At 37.3% G+C, this 13,572-nt stretch overlaps 1 protein-coding gene across 1 annotated transcript in view; it reads right to left on the bottom strand.

Moving 5' to 3' along the window:
- Positions 1-11,471, bottom strand: part of fancl (FA complementation group L) — a 29,586-nt gene extending 18,115 nt beyond the window's left edge. Inside the window, exons 1-5 of the mRNA XM_053501616.1 lie at positions 11,126-11,471; positions 10,969-11,027; positions 5,408-5,468; positions 4,772-4,828; positions 4,510-4,607 (exon numbers count right to left, since the gene is read on the bottom strand). Of these exons, the coding sequence (XP_053357591.1) occupies positions 4,510-4,607; positions 4,772-4,828; positions 5,408-5,468; positions 10,969-11,027; positions 11,126-11,212 (362 nt within the window). The 5' untranslated portion in view covers positions 11,213-11,471. The remainder of the gene's footprint in view (positions 1-4,509; positions 4,608-4,771; positions 4,829-5,407; positions 5,469-10,968; positions 11,028-11,125) is intronic.
- Positions 11,472-13,572: the final 2,101 nt, after the last annotated feature.

Here is a 13,572-nt window from a genome sequence, read left to right as displayed (position 1 = left end):
GCAATAAAAGACAATATAAGTAGTTAAGATAGGAGATACAGATATGCCTACCTTTGTCATTTATAAATATATAAAATAAGCTTAATTCACCTCCGAGTCAAATAATTACTACATTACATGTGTTGGATGTGTTGGAACATGTACAAATGTTGAAAGGAAATGGTTTAATAAAGTTACATTTATAAAGATAGCTTTAGAAATAATGCACTTACATGTTCTATTGAATTTAAACAGCTGTCAACAGCAAAAAAAATAAAAAGTCCATATTTGATGACACTTTTTCTTTTAAAAATGCACCAGAATGTTTTGTTTAGTTTAATGTGCATGCATGCAGAGTTTTGCTAGGCATGCTGGGAAACTTCCTACCGTTCATCTGAAGACCTGAGAGCATACCTGAATACTTGACGGCATTAAGGGTTTTGTCTGAAAAGTGGTCTATTATGCAATAAGTCACCTTTTGCATAGTACTGTATACTGTGCAAAGAAAAGTAGCCTTGAACAGGCCTTATGCAGATATGGGGTTTTCATATTATTTCGAACAATTACAGATGGGTGAAAAAGTAACAGGAAAGTAAACTTTAGACCCTGTTATACTCTGCAGGGATTTTCGCTAGCATGGTTCGAGGTTTATGACAATAATTTACTTATTAAACAGTGCTCTTAATTATGACTTAATTTGTTAACTAACCAACTAATCAAAATATCTTGTAATGCTATGTAATCAGAACTCTTCCATTTTCTGAAGTCTCGTTTCTTATTTTTAAACACCTTCCTTTACACTCCATCAACCAATGGGATAAATATCACATTCAGCTGCATGAACTGAAGCCTCAAAACATAGGGCTCATTCATTTCCTCCAAACAGAAAACCTTTTTCCAAGTCAGTGTGCCATTCTGCATTCCAGTGAGATCAACGAGCGAAGTATCGGGGCTTGCTGGCATTCACTTCAGATGATTGAAACAGCTTGACAGCTTGATGTCTTGCTGGGAGGATTGATGAGAACATTACATTTGCAACTACAAAATCAGCGGCGCTCATAAACGTTGGAGGGAACATTCGGTATGTATGCATACAAACAGGCCAGGGACGAAGAAACAATAGTACAAAACGTTTGGCTGAAAGAAATATAATGTAAAAATATAAGCTGTAATATTGGAGTCCAGTGCTAAAAATAGCGAATCGTATTCCATTCTTAGAGGTACCGCCAGAGATCATGTGTTTTAAAATACAAAGTGCCAGCTTGATACAGATGGTGAGAGAGACAGCCAATAGGAAGCATTTTCAGGTGTCATTATCCTGGTGGGGTGTTAAAAGACTATAGAGAGAGGCTCAGATTCTATCCTTGTATATGTGCAAGATGTGGCAACCTCCCACCAAGGCCCTGGTGCAAAGTCTGTCTCACCCAAGAGAAGGGAAAAAAGGAGAGAAAAGTACAGAGAACCAAGACTGCATCTTTTAATAAATCAAGCCGAGTAGTGATCGAGTGAGTTATCATTTTTCTTAAAGTCTGACACTTTTGAGGATAAGACCAGGGTAAAAAAATGACCTCATCTTTACAGCAATTAACACTAAATGTGCCTTCTTCAAGGCAACTAAAACTCATTAAAATGACCAGGTTCTGCAGCATACCCTCCTTGCCTAAACCAATCAGAGTTCACTACCATGTCAGACTCCAGGCTATAACCACTAATACAAATTAAGGATCTTAATTAATCTCTAGAACATTTACAGATAGAGCTGCTGTATAATACTTTGGACCACAAATCGGCAATGAAAAATGGAGATGTGCACCTTGTCTCATCTGTCTCTCTCTTATAACTTTTAAAATTTTCCATTAAGCTTAAATGTGGGCTCCAAAATAGACCAATTTGCATGTACTAATATCATAATTATATCTCTGACCATTAATAGAAAAGAAAAATAAATAAATAAAAAATCTCAAAGCATGACGCTTGGTCCACAAGCTACACATGGCCTCCATGCTGGGTGAAATACAACTGAAATGTACAATGTACACCGCTGTGTCACCTCATGTACAGTAGATAAAGACCTCAGTATCAATGTCTATGCTCTAAAGATTCTGATAACTGAAATCAAATGTATTTTTTTTTTTTTTTTTTTTAAGATTTGGGAGGTTTTCAAACAGTATAAGCCTGTTTAAACACAACTGTTTCATGCATCTTGTGATTCAGTATTCTATCCCATTTAGGGTTAATCCACAGTTCAGGAGTTCAAAGATACTGTATATTTTAGCATCTAGTGAGAATACAGCCATCTCTCCATGCCATGTTTTACAAGCAAAACCATCAGTTATGTTTATTTTTATTTATTTTTTTTTATACATTACCAGTGCAAAATCGATACTTTTAAAAAGGTAACAGGTAAACATAAAAAAAAAAAAATTGGGTAAAACAAAAGCCACAAAACATGAAAGAATGGCTTTTAATAATAAAAAAATATATATATATATAAAGGTTTAAAGTATATATAAATACAAAACAACAAATTTACATACTACCTAACCCTACCATAATAATTTAACACCACTAAGGGGGTGCCTGGCACAGCACACTGCCAGCTGATGTCCACAAGCTGCTAAACACAGTGCATCTCTCTGCTTTTAACTTAATCAAATTGTGTCCTCAAATGTTTCATTAGGTTTGTCTATGTTTGCCCCGCCGCAACTGTTGTAAGACATTTTTTGCATGACACTGTGTTTAGATTTAGGCATTAAAATTTTAGCGTGTTTTGCTTAGCAAGCTAATGCAAGTATAATTACTGTCTGCATGCACCCATCAGATGGTTTTACTGCCCGAGTTGTGCTTTTAAGTCGAAAAACTTGAATAACACGGACATTCACTTTACTACAAAGATTAGTTGGATTTGTATTACAGTTTTCCAACTCTCGCGTTCATGCGCATTTACTTAATCGGGAAAGAATTTTTTACGTGTGGCGAGGGTGATGATGTTCCTTACATCTGTTTCAGATAACAAATATTTCAATTGATCACTCATGCATTTAAATGGCACCAAAGTGAGGCACCAGAATCTGCGTTTTGATTTGGTTTTTAGTACATACTGGTTAAATAGTTACCCATAGGTTTTGGTACCCAACCTTTTGGGTTATGTACAGTATTATGCCAACGTATATGGTTTATAAATCATAAAAAATGGTATGATGTTTGTGATTTTTGAAACATAAATCATGTTTTAAAAAAGCAACTAAAAACAAACAAAAACAGCACAAGAATCCAATGGTCAAATATAATGAGCTTATTTGCATATTATAGTTTTATAATGTCAGCATTTGACTACAATTGTAAAAACATAAGGGAAGTCAATTGTAAAGACATCTGAGCCAAACAGATTGAATAAAAACATCCTAAGTCTTTCTGGAGTTCACTCCTCCTCCAATTATACAAAGGAGGATGACTGCCAAGAATTCACTTGCATGCATATACAGTAGTATATTCAAGTCTGACAGTGCGTTTTAGTGTTATAAAGCACAAATAATGTCCAAGTGTAAAACTATGAGTTGGTGAAAAAAACATGAGTAATTGAAACAGAAAGAACTGCAAACAGAAAAAAACTAGCCATCTTTAACTTTTAGCTGATTTTTAACCTTTGTAATCACTAAACAATGAGGATGTCATTACAAACAGAAATTGTTTAATATAACCACAATAATTTGATTGGTGGAAAAGCTGAGTCACAAGAGGCTTATAAGGTCCCAAACATAAGTGGGTTAAAAGAGGGGTATTTTCCCCCAGCCGTTTGCGGTCTTGGTAAGAGTGTTCAGGGGCAGTTCGTTTAAAGCTACAGACAGTGGAACGACACGCTTGAAAAATGATTGAAAAAATAGGAAATTCCAGAAGATGAGTTTTATTTCAGCTAAAAATTATCAGACAACTTTTGTAGACCTCTACAACTTGTATTAACTTGTTTAAAGAGGAGTGTAATGTGCGAGCTTTGAATAAAGTTCACTCATATAAACAGTTTAACCGTAAGGTTTAAATTTATTTTAAGGACTTTTAGAATAAATATAAATGTAAAACAAACAAATGGGTGCATCGGCATGCTTTTTATATGTTTCTCTTAAATACTTTAATGCTGGTCTAAAAAAGATTTCAGAAACATGTCTGCTGTTATTTGACCTTTGTTATAATGATTGAACTCGAATGTTAAAATGCATGCAGTGTAGTAACCTACGGGAAAAAAATGTTAAACAAAAGACAGTAGACTGGCAGGAGATGAAGGACATGCATGTTCTATTTAACAATGAGCCTGGCTGATTTCTTTTTTTACTGCTACAGTAAAAAAGCTTAGAGAATAGATGCACACATAATGACCTTAGTTTACAGCCTTGCAAGGGCTTACAAAAATGGCCAATGTGTCCTAAACAGAAATTCGGTTCGACACTCCATGGGATAGAATCTAACCAACACTAAATGCATGAAACATCCAGATGTACCCATGGTCTAAAACAATTAGGTGTAAGTGTGACATACTTATCCCATCCTAAACTCTCTATCTCTGTGATGAGCTGGGAATAGTACTGAGGTGGTGGGATGGACTGCAAGCCTGGCTGGCTCTTTAGTGCTACTTCCTAATAAAAAATAAAAAAAAAGGAAAAAGGAAGCATTCAGAATAAAGTTGAAATCAATTGTTCAGGAAGTCACACATATACAATGAGATACACGAATACGTAGCAAAGACCTGACACAAGTGAACAGCGAAACATGACAAAATAAAATACAAACTATAAATTACCAAGACTGTCCTCAGCTCCAGAAGAAATGCAACCAAATCTGAAGAGTGTTGTAATCTCTGTATATACAGAATAAAAATCATTATTTTGTATTATTATTATTATTGCTTTAACAAAACAGCATGTCCAATGCTAGCCTATAATTTAACATAGTACTCAGTGTCACTTTCAAACTCTTGCTAAGAATAAAAAGAGCATAAATGCAGCTCATAAATGAGCTTAGAAGAACCAGATATAATAACTGAATAATACAGAGTGATTCTCTCGAAAGAGGTCCCGAATATTCTGTAACACTCTCGCTATGATAAAGCAATCTGAATCAAAATAAAAAAAATAAAATAAAATGCTTTGACGCAAAGTGTAATCACTTGCATCGTCGAGATTGCAAGAAGTCGAGGGTACAGTGTTGAATTGTGTAATGGCTGCTTGGCGCCTACCTTATCGAGCCGACTCAGGGGCATCACGGCATGTTCGAAGCTCCATATAACGAGGAGCACAGTGTACATTGTTTTGTTCTGATTGTTTCATCCTATCGAGAGTTATTACAAAATATTCGGGGCATCTTTTGAGTGAAACACCCTGTAGTTTTAACTTGTCTTCTAACCATGGTGTAAAACCTTGTGAATGAATATACAGACCTGTTTTAGGATGTGCTGGTGGTTTCTCAGCAGCCGTTTCAGTTCCCAGCAGCAGTATACTCTAGAAAGTAGCAAACATGGTTAATTTTTATAGTGCAGCATTAACACCCAGGAATTACACAAAAACTATAATGTTAAATCTACCGCTTAAAATGCCCATGAAATGCCTTGAGAGTTGATTTGGTTCTGTACATTGACGCATTTACTTAAAAAAAAAAAAAAAGGAGAAAGACATTCATGGAGTGTTTAAGTGCTCAGTCACTATATCTGTGGTGAGGAGATGTGCATGGACCTTCAGGGGCACCATCAGTAATGGAGAGTCATAGGGTCATTATATTGCTTACTATTATTGATGGTAAATCCCTGACAATGCCTAAAGATGGAACTACATTCTTGATCAGGCTAAGGTGGCAAGGCATTTCACTATCACACTCCTTCCGAGTTAGTAAAATGCTCTTTTGAAAGGTTTACCAATTTTTCCCTTTTAAATTAATAACCTGCATCAATTTTTTCTCAACATAGAGATGCTTATAAATGCATGGCATTTGGTAGACAACCTTTACCAGAGAACTTATATAAATTCTTTGCAGTTTAAAGTTACACTCGTTACCAACTGGACATACCACCAGTCATACACTGTTGGAAAATACTTTTTTTTTTTTTAGGGGGGGGGGGGGGTGTTGGGTCTTAACAAAATACCTCAGAAACAGATAGGTCTTTAGACATTACTAAATCATTAAGGATTGTCAGTGACTAAGATGTGTGGACATCTAGAGAAGGGAAGTTCATCCCACCCCTTAAGAGGCAAAAAAACAGAAAACAGTCTCGATGCTTGTGTTCCACAATCCTTGAGAGATGGTGGGACCAGTCAAGCGGTGCTGGAGGACTGGTACAGTGAGGGGTGTGATAAGTACTTTGAGGTAAGGACCAAGTCATTTTTGGCTTTGTAGACAAGCATTAGTGTTTCACTTAATTCTCCACAAAAGCATTAGATGAGGAGGCCTGAATTGCAGCCTGCATGTCAATTCATCCCATGTGTTGAGTGGTGTTTAGGTCAGGGCAAGGACATATAGGTTCTTTTACTCTAATCGTGCCACACTACGTCTTCTTCATGGACCTTGTGTTGTGCACATGTGCATTGGTATGCTGGAGCATGGTTGTGCAACTTAGTTCAGCAGAAAACTAAAGGGTTACAGCATAAAAAGACATTCTACACTGCCTGGCCAAAATAAAAAATTAAATTAAAAAAGGCTAATTTCATTCAATCATAAAAAAAACTCGATTGATGTGATAATCTGTTCATTCTACACATTTATATCATCGGCTGACTTCATTTTATTGCCAAATCACGTTGCTGAGTTATGACCTGACCAACTGAAGCAAACCCAGATCATAACATTGCCTTCAGAGGCTTATACAGTGGCCACTCTGCATTGCTTCATGTTCTTCCCTTTTTACCCTGATGCACCCATCGTCCTGGAAAAAGGTCAATCTAGATTTATTATACCACATGATCTTTTTCCACTGCTCCAAAGTCCAGTCTTTTGAAGCGTCTCACCAACAAGTGGTTTTCCTGTAGCCACACAGCTGTTTAATCCCAATCCTGCGAGTTCTCATCACATCGTTTGTACAGTGCATCCAGAAAGTATTCACAGCGCATCACCTTTTTCACATTTTGTTATGTTACTGCCTTATTCCAAAATAGATTAAATAAAAAAAATTTTCAGAATTCTACACACAACACCCCATAATCACAACGTAAAAAAAAGTTTACTTGAGGTTTTTGCAAATTCATTAAAAATAAAAAAAACCTTTGGCAGCAATTACAGCCTTAAGTCTTTTTGAATATGATGCCACAAGATTGGCACACCTATCCTTGGCCAGTTTCGCCCATTCTTCTTTGCAGCACCTCTTAAGCTCCATCAGGTTGGATAGGAAGCGTCGTGCACAGCCATTTTAAGATCCCTCCAGAGATGTTAAATCGGATTCAAGTCTGGACTCTGGCTGGGCCACTCAAGGACATTCACAGTGTTGTCCTGAAGCCACTGCTTTGATATCTTGGCTGTGTGCTTAGGGTCATTCACCTCCTGAAAGATAAACCGTCACCCCAGTCTGAGGTCAAGAGCGCTCTGGAGCAGGTTTTCATCCAGGATCTCTCTGTACATTGCTGCAGTCATCGTTCTCTTCATCCTGACTAGTCTCCCAGTTCCTGCTGCTTAAAAACATCCCCACAGCATGATGCTGCCACCACCATGCTTTACTGTAGGGATGGTATTGGCCTGGTGATGAGCGGTGCCTGGTTCCCTCCAAACGAGACGCCTGCCATTCACACCAACGAGTTCAATCTTTGTTTCATCAGACCAGAGAATTTTGTTTCTCATGGTCTGAGAGTCCTTCAGGTGCCTTTTGGCAAACTTCAGATGGGCTGCCATGTGCCTTTTACTAAGGAGTGGCTTCTGTCTGGCCACTCTACCATATAGGCCTGATTGGTGGATTGCTGCAGAGATGGTTGTCCTCCTTGAACACCTCCCTGATTGCTCAGTTTAGATGGCCGGCCAGCTCTAGGAAGAGTCCTTGTGGTTTTGAACTTCTTCCACTTATGGATGATGGAAGCGACTGTGCTCATTTGGACCTTTAAAGCAGCAGAAAATTTTTTGTAACCTTCCCCAGATTTGTGCCTTGAGACAATCCTGTCTCAGAGGTTTACAGACAATTGCTTTGACTTCATGCTTGGTTTGTGCGCTGACATGAACTGTCAACTATGGGACCTTATATAGACAGGTGTGTGCCTTTCCAAATCATGTCCAATAAACTGAATTTACCACAGGTGGACTCCAATTAAGCTGCAGAAACATCTTAAGGATGATCAGGGAAACAGGATGCACCTGAGCATAATTTTGAGCTTCATGGCAAAGGCTGTGAACACTTATGTACATATGTACATGCTTTCTTATTTTTTTTTATTTTTAATAAATTATTTAGTAACCTTTTTTTAGGTTGTCACATATTTGTGTTGTGTGTAGAATTCTAAGGATTTTTTTTATTGGAATTTAATCCATTTTGGAATAAGGCTGTGACATAACAAAATGTGGAAAACGTGATGCGCTGTGAATACTTTCCAGATGCACTGTATATGCAGTTTTTCGCACAAGTCTGAAATATACTTATACAGATATAATATAATACAATGGAACCTCGGATTACGAGCATAAGTCGTTCCGGAAGCGGGCTCATATTCCAAAACACTCGTAAACCAAATTTAATTTTTTCATAGGAAATAATGGAAACTTAAATAATACATAAAATAAATACATAAAATAATTAATACAAAATATAAAGTAAAAATAAAACAAATTAACCTGTACTTTACCTTAATTTTTTTTTTTAATAAATCCCGACAGATAAGTGTTTCTGTTTGTGCAGGAGGGTGTGTGTGTAAAATGTGCGTGCACACACACACACACACACATATGTTACACATATATAACGGATAGACCGTTTTTAAAACCGTTTAAAAATTAACAAGGAACATCCCTAGTCACACTCGCGTGAGCGCATACTAACAGGATCACTGCTGTAAAGTACAACAACAACAAAAAACAAGTTAAACAGCTCCTCACCTTTGAAAACAATCGCGACAGAGAAGAGTTTGTGTGTTTGTTTGGCAACCTGAGAGGAGGGGGGGTGAAGGGGGCTCGCTTGCGTTTACAGCCCCCTTCTCTCAGGTTGCCAAACAAACACATAAACTCTCACATACACACACACACACAGCGTGTATGTGTGTATGTGTATTCACCCAGCAGGGGAGACGATTACCTACAATTTCGCTGAAAGAGAGAGAAAAAACGTTGGCTCACTTGTGATGACGTGGCGCTCGGTGTCAGAACAAGAAGCGCATGCGTGAAACATGATACTCGGTGCTCGTAAACTAAGACAATGCTCGTTTTTCAAGTCAAAATTTTTCAAAAATCGTTGCTCGTCTTGCGAAACACTCGTAAACCACGTTACTCGTAATCCGAGGTTCCACTGTATAATATAATATATGGTTGTAGCCCTCAGAACAGACAGCATTACCTGCCAGCAAAAGAAAGTGGTCTACTGTATACAACAAACAACAAATTACTATGTAGGGGTCAGAATTGTCCAGTATAGAGTGACATATCCATTTTTTTAGCACAACCTAAGCATTATGATGAACTGAATTTTATTTCATTTTAACCAATTACACACATGACTTAATAAAAAAAAAATGGGCCACAGGCAAAGAAATACCCCATGAATTCACATGTTATTATGGTTGTTTTTGGTTGTTTCTGTGGCCAAATAACAATAAGAAGAAGAAGAAGAAGAAGAAGAAGAAGAAGAAGAAGAAGAAAAAGAAGAATGATAATGATAACAATAACCAGCTAAGTTCTGCATTTTTGCACCAAAATCATTTCAGTAGCAGTAAAAATTAACAAATTTTAAAAGTGTGTAAACACAAATACAGTGTGATTTCTGAAACCTCCCCATTGACATACACCAGCAGGACGTTCGTATAAGCGTTTTCCCGCGGTTGCCAGATGGATAGATTTTTAAAAAGGGTCAGCAAAAATACTTGGACGGCCTGTCTGGTCTTACTTTCACTATTAAATATAGATATGGTTTTTATTGTTGATTTTATAATATGCAACTTCACCAAGTGTTTAAGTGATCTCCATTCATGCTTTATTTTCTGACTACATTTCTTGCACAAGGATGCCACAATCCTTTCCAGTTGTGATAATGTGCTGAAGCTTCCTTAACCCATTTCCAATAACGTTAAAACTCCATCTTCTTTGCTTGATGTTATACAATAATTTGACGCTTTTAAAATGGCAAGTTAGTTTTGTCCAGGCAGTGTATAGAAAGGTGGGCTTCAAAGTTTGTGGTAAGGGTTTGCGGAACACACACAATATGACATTGATGGTCAGGTGTCCACCTGTTTTTGGACATACTGTAGACTGTATGTTCCTCAAGGTGACACAAACAGAACTGGACAAACAAATCTATTAGAGAATGGGTGTAAGGTTTTGTAATATGATGTAAACAATTTTATGCCTCTATGCCCATAAAGCAGCATTTTCGTTGTGCTCATTGGTAACACTTCCTATAGTCCGTATCCAAAATAATATACATCCAAGCAGCTCGTGTGTGCTGGAACTATTTCCTATCATCTGTCTCCCCCACCCACCCCACTGCATTCACAGTATGAACCTGCAGTATTCGATCCGCACTGAACAATCGTACTGTGCTCGCTTTTGTGGGAAGCTTTCCTGAGCGCGGAATGATTGATCAAAATAATCAAACTTTGGGGTCAAGCGTACTCGAAAACAATGTGGGATGGGGGGGACACAGCAAGCAATAATTCCTCTTTTTTTCATTCATCCTATAACTTATAAATACATATGGAGATAAATAAAGACTTTCAAAATTGTGCTTTTTTAATATTTGTTTTCTTGACACTCTTGACAAAATTACTTTTGTATTTCAGGGATTTTAAAATATACATTAATTACAGGCAAGGTAATTTTTGTGTATACTTTGCCTGTTTCAGCTGATGGTCTGGTGGCAGCGTTATTCTTAACCTGAAGTCTCTCTCCTGCCAAAACAGTTATACAGCACTGAACACATGCGCTTAATAGATCTACAGTACACAAATGAACGTGTCGGGTTTATTTGGATTTTTTTTGTACTTACTTGTACAGAGATAAAGCCATCGTAAACAGTCTTCTCTTTATTCAGCGCCACTAATAAAGGACACTCTTTAATTAAGCGTTCAGTCATGGTGTAAGAACCCGCACAGGAGAATCAGTCCTCATTCAGTGACAGGCTGCTGGGAGAAAGCTAGCAAGCTAACCGCTAACCTAGCCTGCTAGCTAATGCAGTCGTTTCCACTTTATACGCACATACAATCATATATGTACAGCTCAGAGCCAGAAATACAGACCGAAACACTTATAAACACAGTTCTGCTCTTATAATCTACAGGTTTAAAGTTTATTTCTCTGGTGTCCGTTAAACCGAAACTTCCCGCAGCTGTAGTTTTCCCGCACAACGGAATCGAATGGGCATGACGTCATCACGACCCACCTTCAAAACTTTATGTGAAAAGCGGCTCAGTAAAACTATCACACTGTCAGGCAAAAGAAAAAGAAACGATATCTTCAAAGATCTGCGTTTGTAGTATTCTAAAAAAAAATATGCTGAGCAGTGCTGCAGGCATGATGACTTTTTACTACTTTAAATGATTATTATTGTTATTATTATTATTAAATTTGAACATCATCATGACTCGTTTTTGTGCAGCAAGGTTTCTTAAATAACATGATGTTCATGTGTGTGTATGGGTAGATTAGTAGTGTATGTTCATTTATTTTTTAACTGGGATCTTTAAGTTTGAGGGACGTTCAAGTCAAATCAGGACTTTTGATTGTGCAGAATAACAGAACATAGTTATGAGAGTAAAAATCTATCTTTATTTCTTAATATAATCCCCTGCTACATTAATGCACCTATTCCAGTGTTTTACTGGTGCTTAGATACTATCAAGGTAGAATGGGGCCATGATCAGACTCCCTTCCAGGGAGGCCAGTCTGAAACACTGGCCTCCCTGGAACTCAGGTGAAAATAGCTTGGAGCAAGTTCAGGACTGTATGGAGGATGTGGCAATAACTCCCAGCCGAATTCTTATTGCAAATGGTGTTTGTGAATGATTGTGCGTACAGTTCCCACAAAGGTGGAATCGTCATTCACTGACGTGCAAACTTCTTTAAACCTTTTGCAGTTTTTAAATGTTTTACTGCGGCTTAGAGTCTCAACACTGTACAGTGCTCGAAGTCTTCTGTAAATGCCAATCAGTTTTACAGCTTCATCATGAGTAGATATGTCATCATAAATCCTGGTTTGACTTGAACGCCCCTCATATGTTAACTTGCAATAATTGAAATAATTTTGCTGATTTTTTTTTTTTACTACTTGGTCAGACCGATACACTTAAATTCTGATTCAGATCATTAAAATAATTAGCAATATTTTTAAAGACATAGGCAGCTCCAAGCACATAACCAGAGCAGACTATATATAGGATCTAATATCTGTCTTCTTTTTCTTCTTCTTCTTCTTCTATGATTTAGACAACATATTTACATTGTTATTATATGGAAAAATGGCTGTATGTTTTAAGCAGTTAAATTTGATGTGTCCGTGTATTACCTGTATAGTTTAAGTATATTGATTCAAATACCTATAACAGTATACCTGATACACAGATCAGACCACACAGATAAGCATAAGAACATGCAATTTAATTAAAATGCCTTTAATAGTTTTTTTTTTTCATAAATAACAATTTATTGTGTATGTGTAAGTAGTTTTTTAGTTTTTCATTTTCTTTTTCATTTTTTTAACAAATCATTTTAAATTATAGTGGTTTATGACAGTTCACCAGCTGCTCAGAACAGACTACATGATCACTGTGGACATTACCGCATACATCATTATAACATACAATGTGCTCTGCTTCAATTTCTGATTTCCATTCTATTTTTGTTTTTTACTTGCTAGGAACCTCAAACTCATTTGTCCTTTATTTGCAGTTAATTAACTTTGCAGCAATGCATTTAAATCTCATGACAGTATTGAAGCTATACCATGTATAATTAGCCTTAAAAAACAAGCAGTGAAGAGTGTGTCGTTATATAGGCTATTGCTTGCGAGGAGTGTGTCAGCCGTGCGTGCTACACATTGTGCCTGGAGAGATTGATGTTTTGTCATCCACCTGCTTCAAAGCTGTAAAAGCAGCTGCAGCAAAGGCAAACCTACCCGGCTTCCAAATCCAAACAAAGAAATCTTAGTGGGCTGTTTACATATCAGTGGAGGGATATGTGGGCTTGTGCTGATGTAGTGCCAGAATGGTTGAGAGCTTTCGGTCCCTGCGTGACGGGTGAGTGGTAAATGCCTTTTTTGTTTGCTACAGCGAGGAACAATTTAAGGCGACTTGGGCTCTGGTTTTGTGAGGGTAAGCCTGGATCTCAAAGCAATGCTTTTTTTTTCAGCCTGGCATGCAGATTGTTCCAGCCGTGCACTCTGTAAGTCTAATGGCATTGTGGAGTTAAAGGTTTATGCAGTTCTGCTTTTTTTTAATC

This window comes from Clarias gariepinus, chromosome 8, assembly GCF_024256425.1.
Source record: "Clarias gariepinus isolate MV-2021 ecotype Netherlands chromosome 8, CGAR_prim_01v2, whole genome shotgun sequence".
In the NCBI taxonomy this organism is placed as follows: domain Eukaryota; kingdom Metazoa; phylum Chordata; class Actinopteri; order Siluriformes; family Clariidae; genus Clarias; species Clarias gariepinus.
The sequence above is the reverse complement of the archived record's forward strand: the minus strand, read 5'-3'. Positions and strand labels throughout refer to the sequence as shown.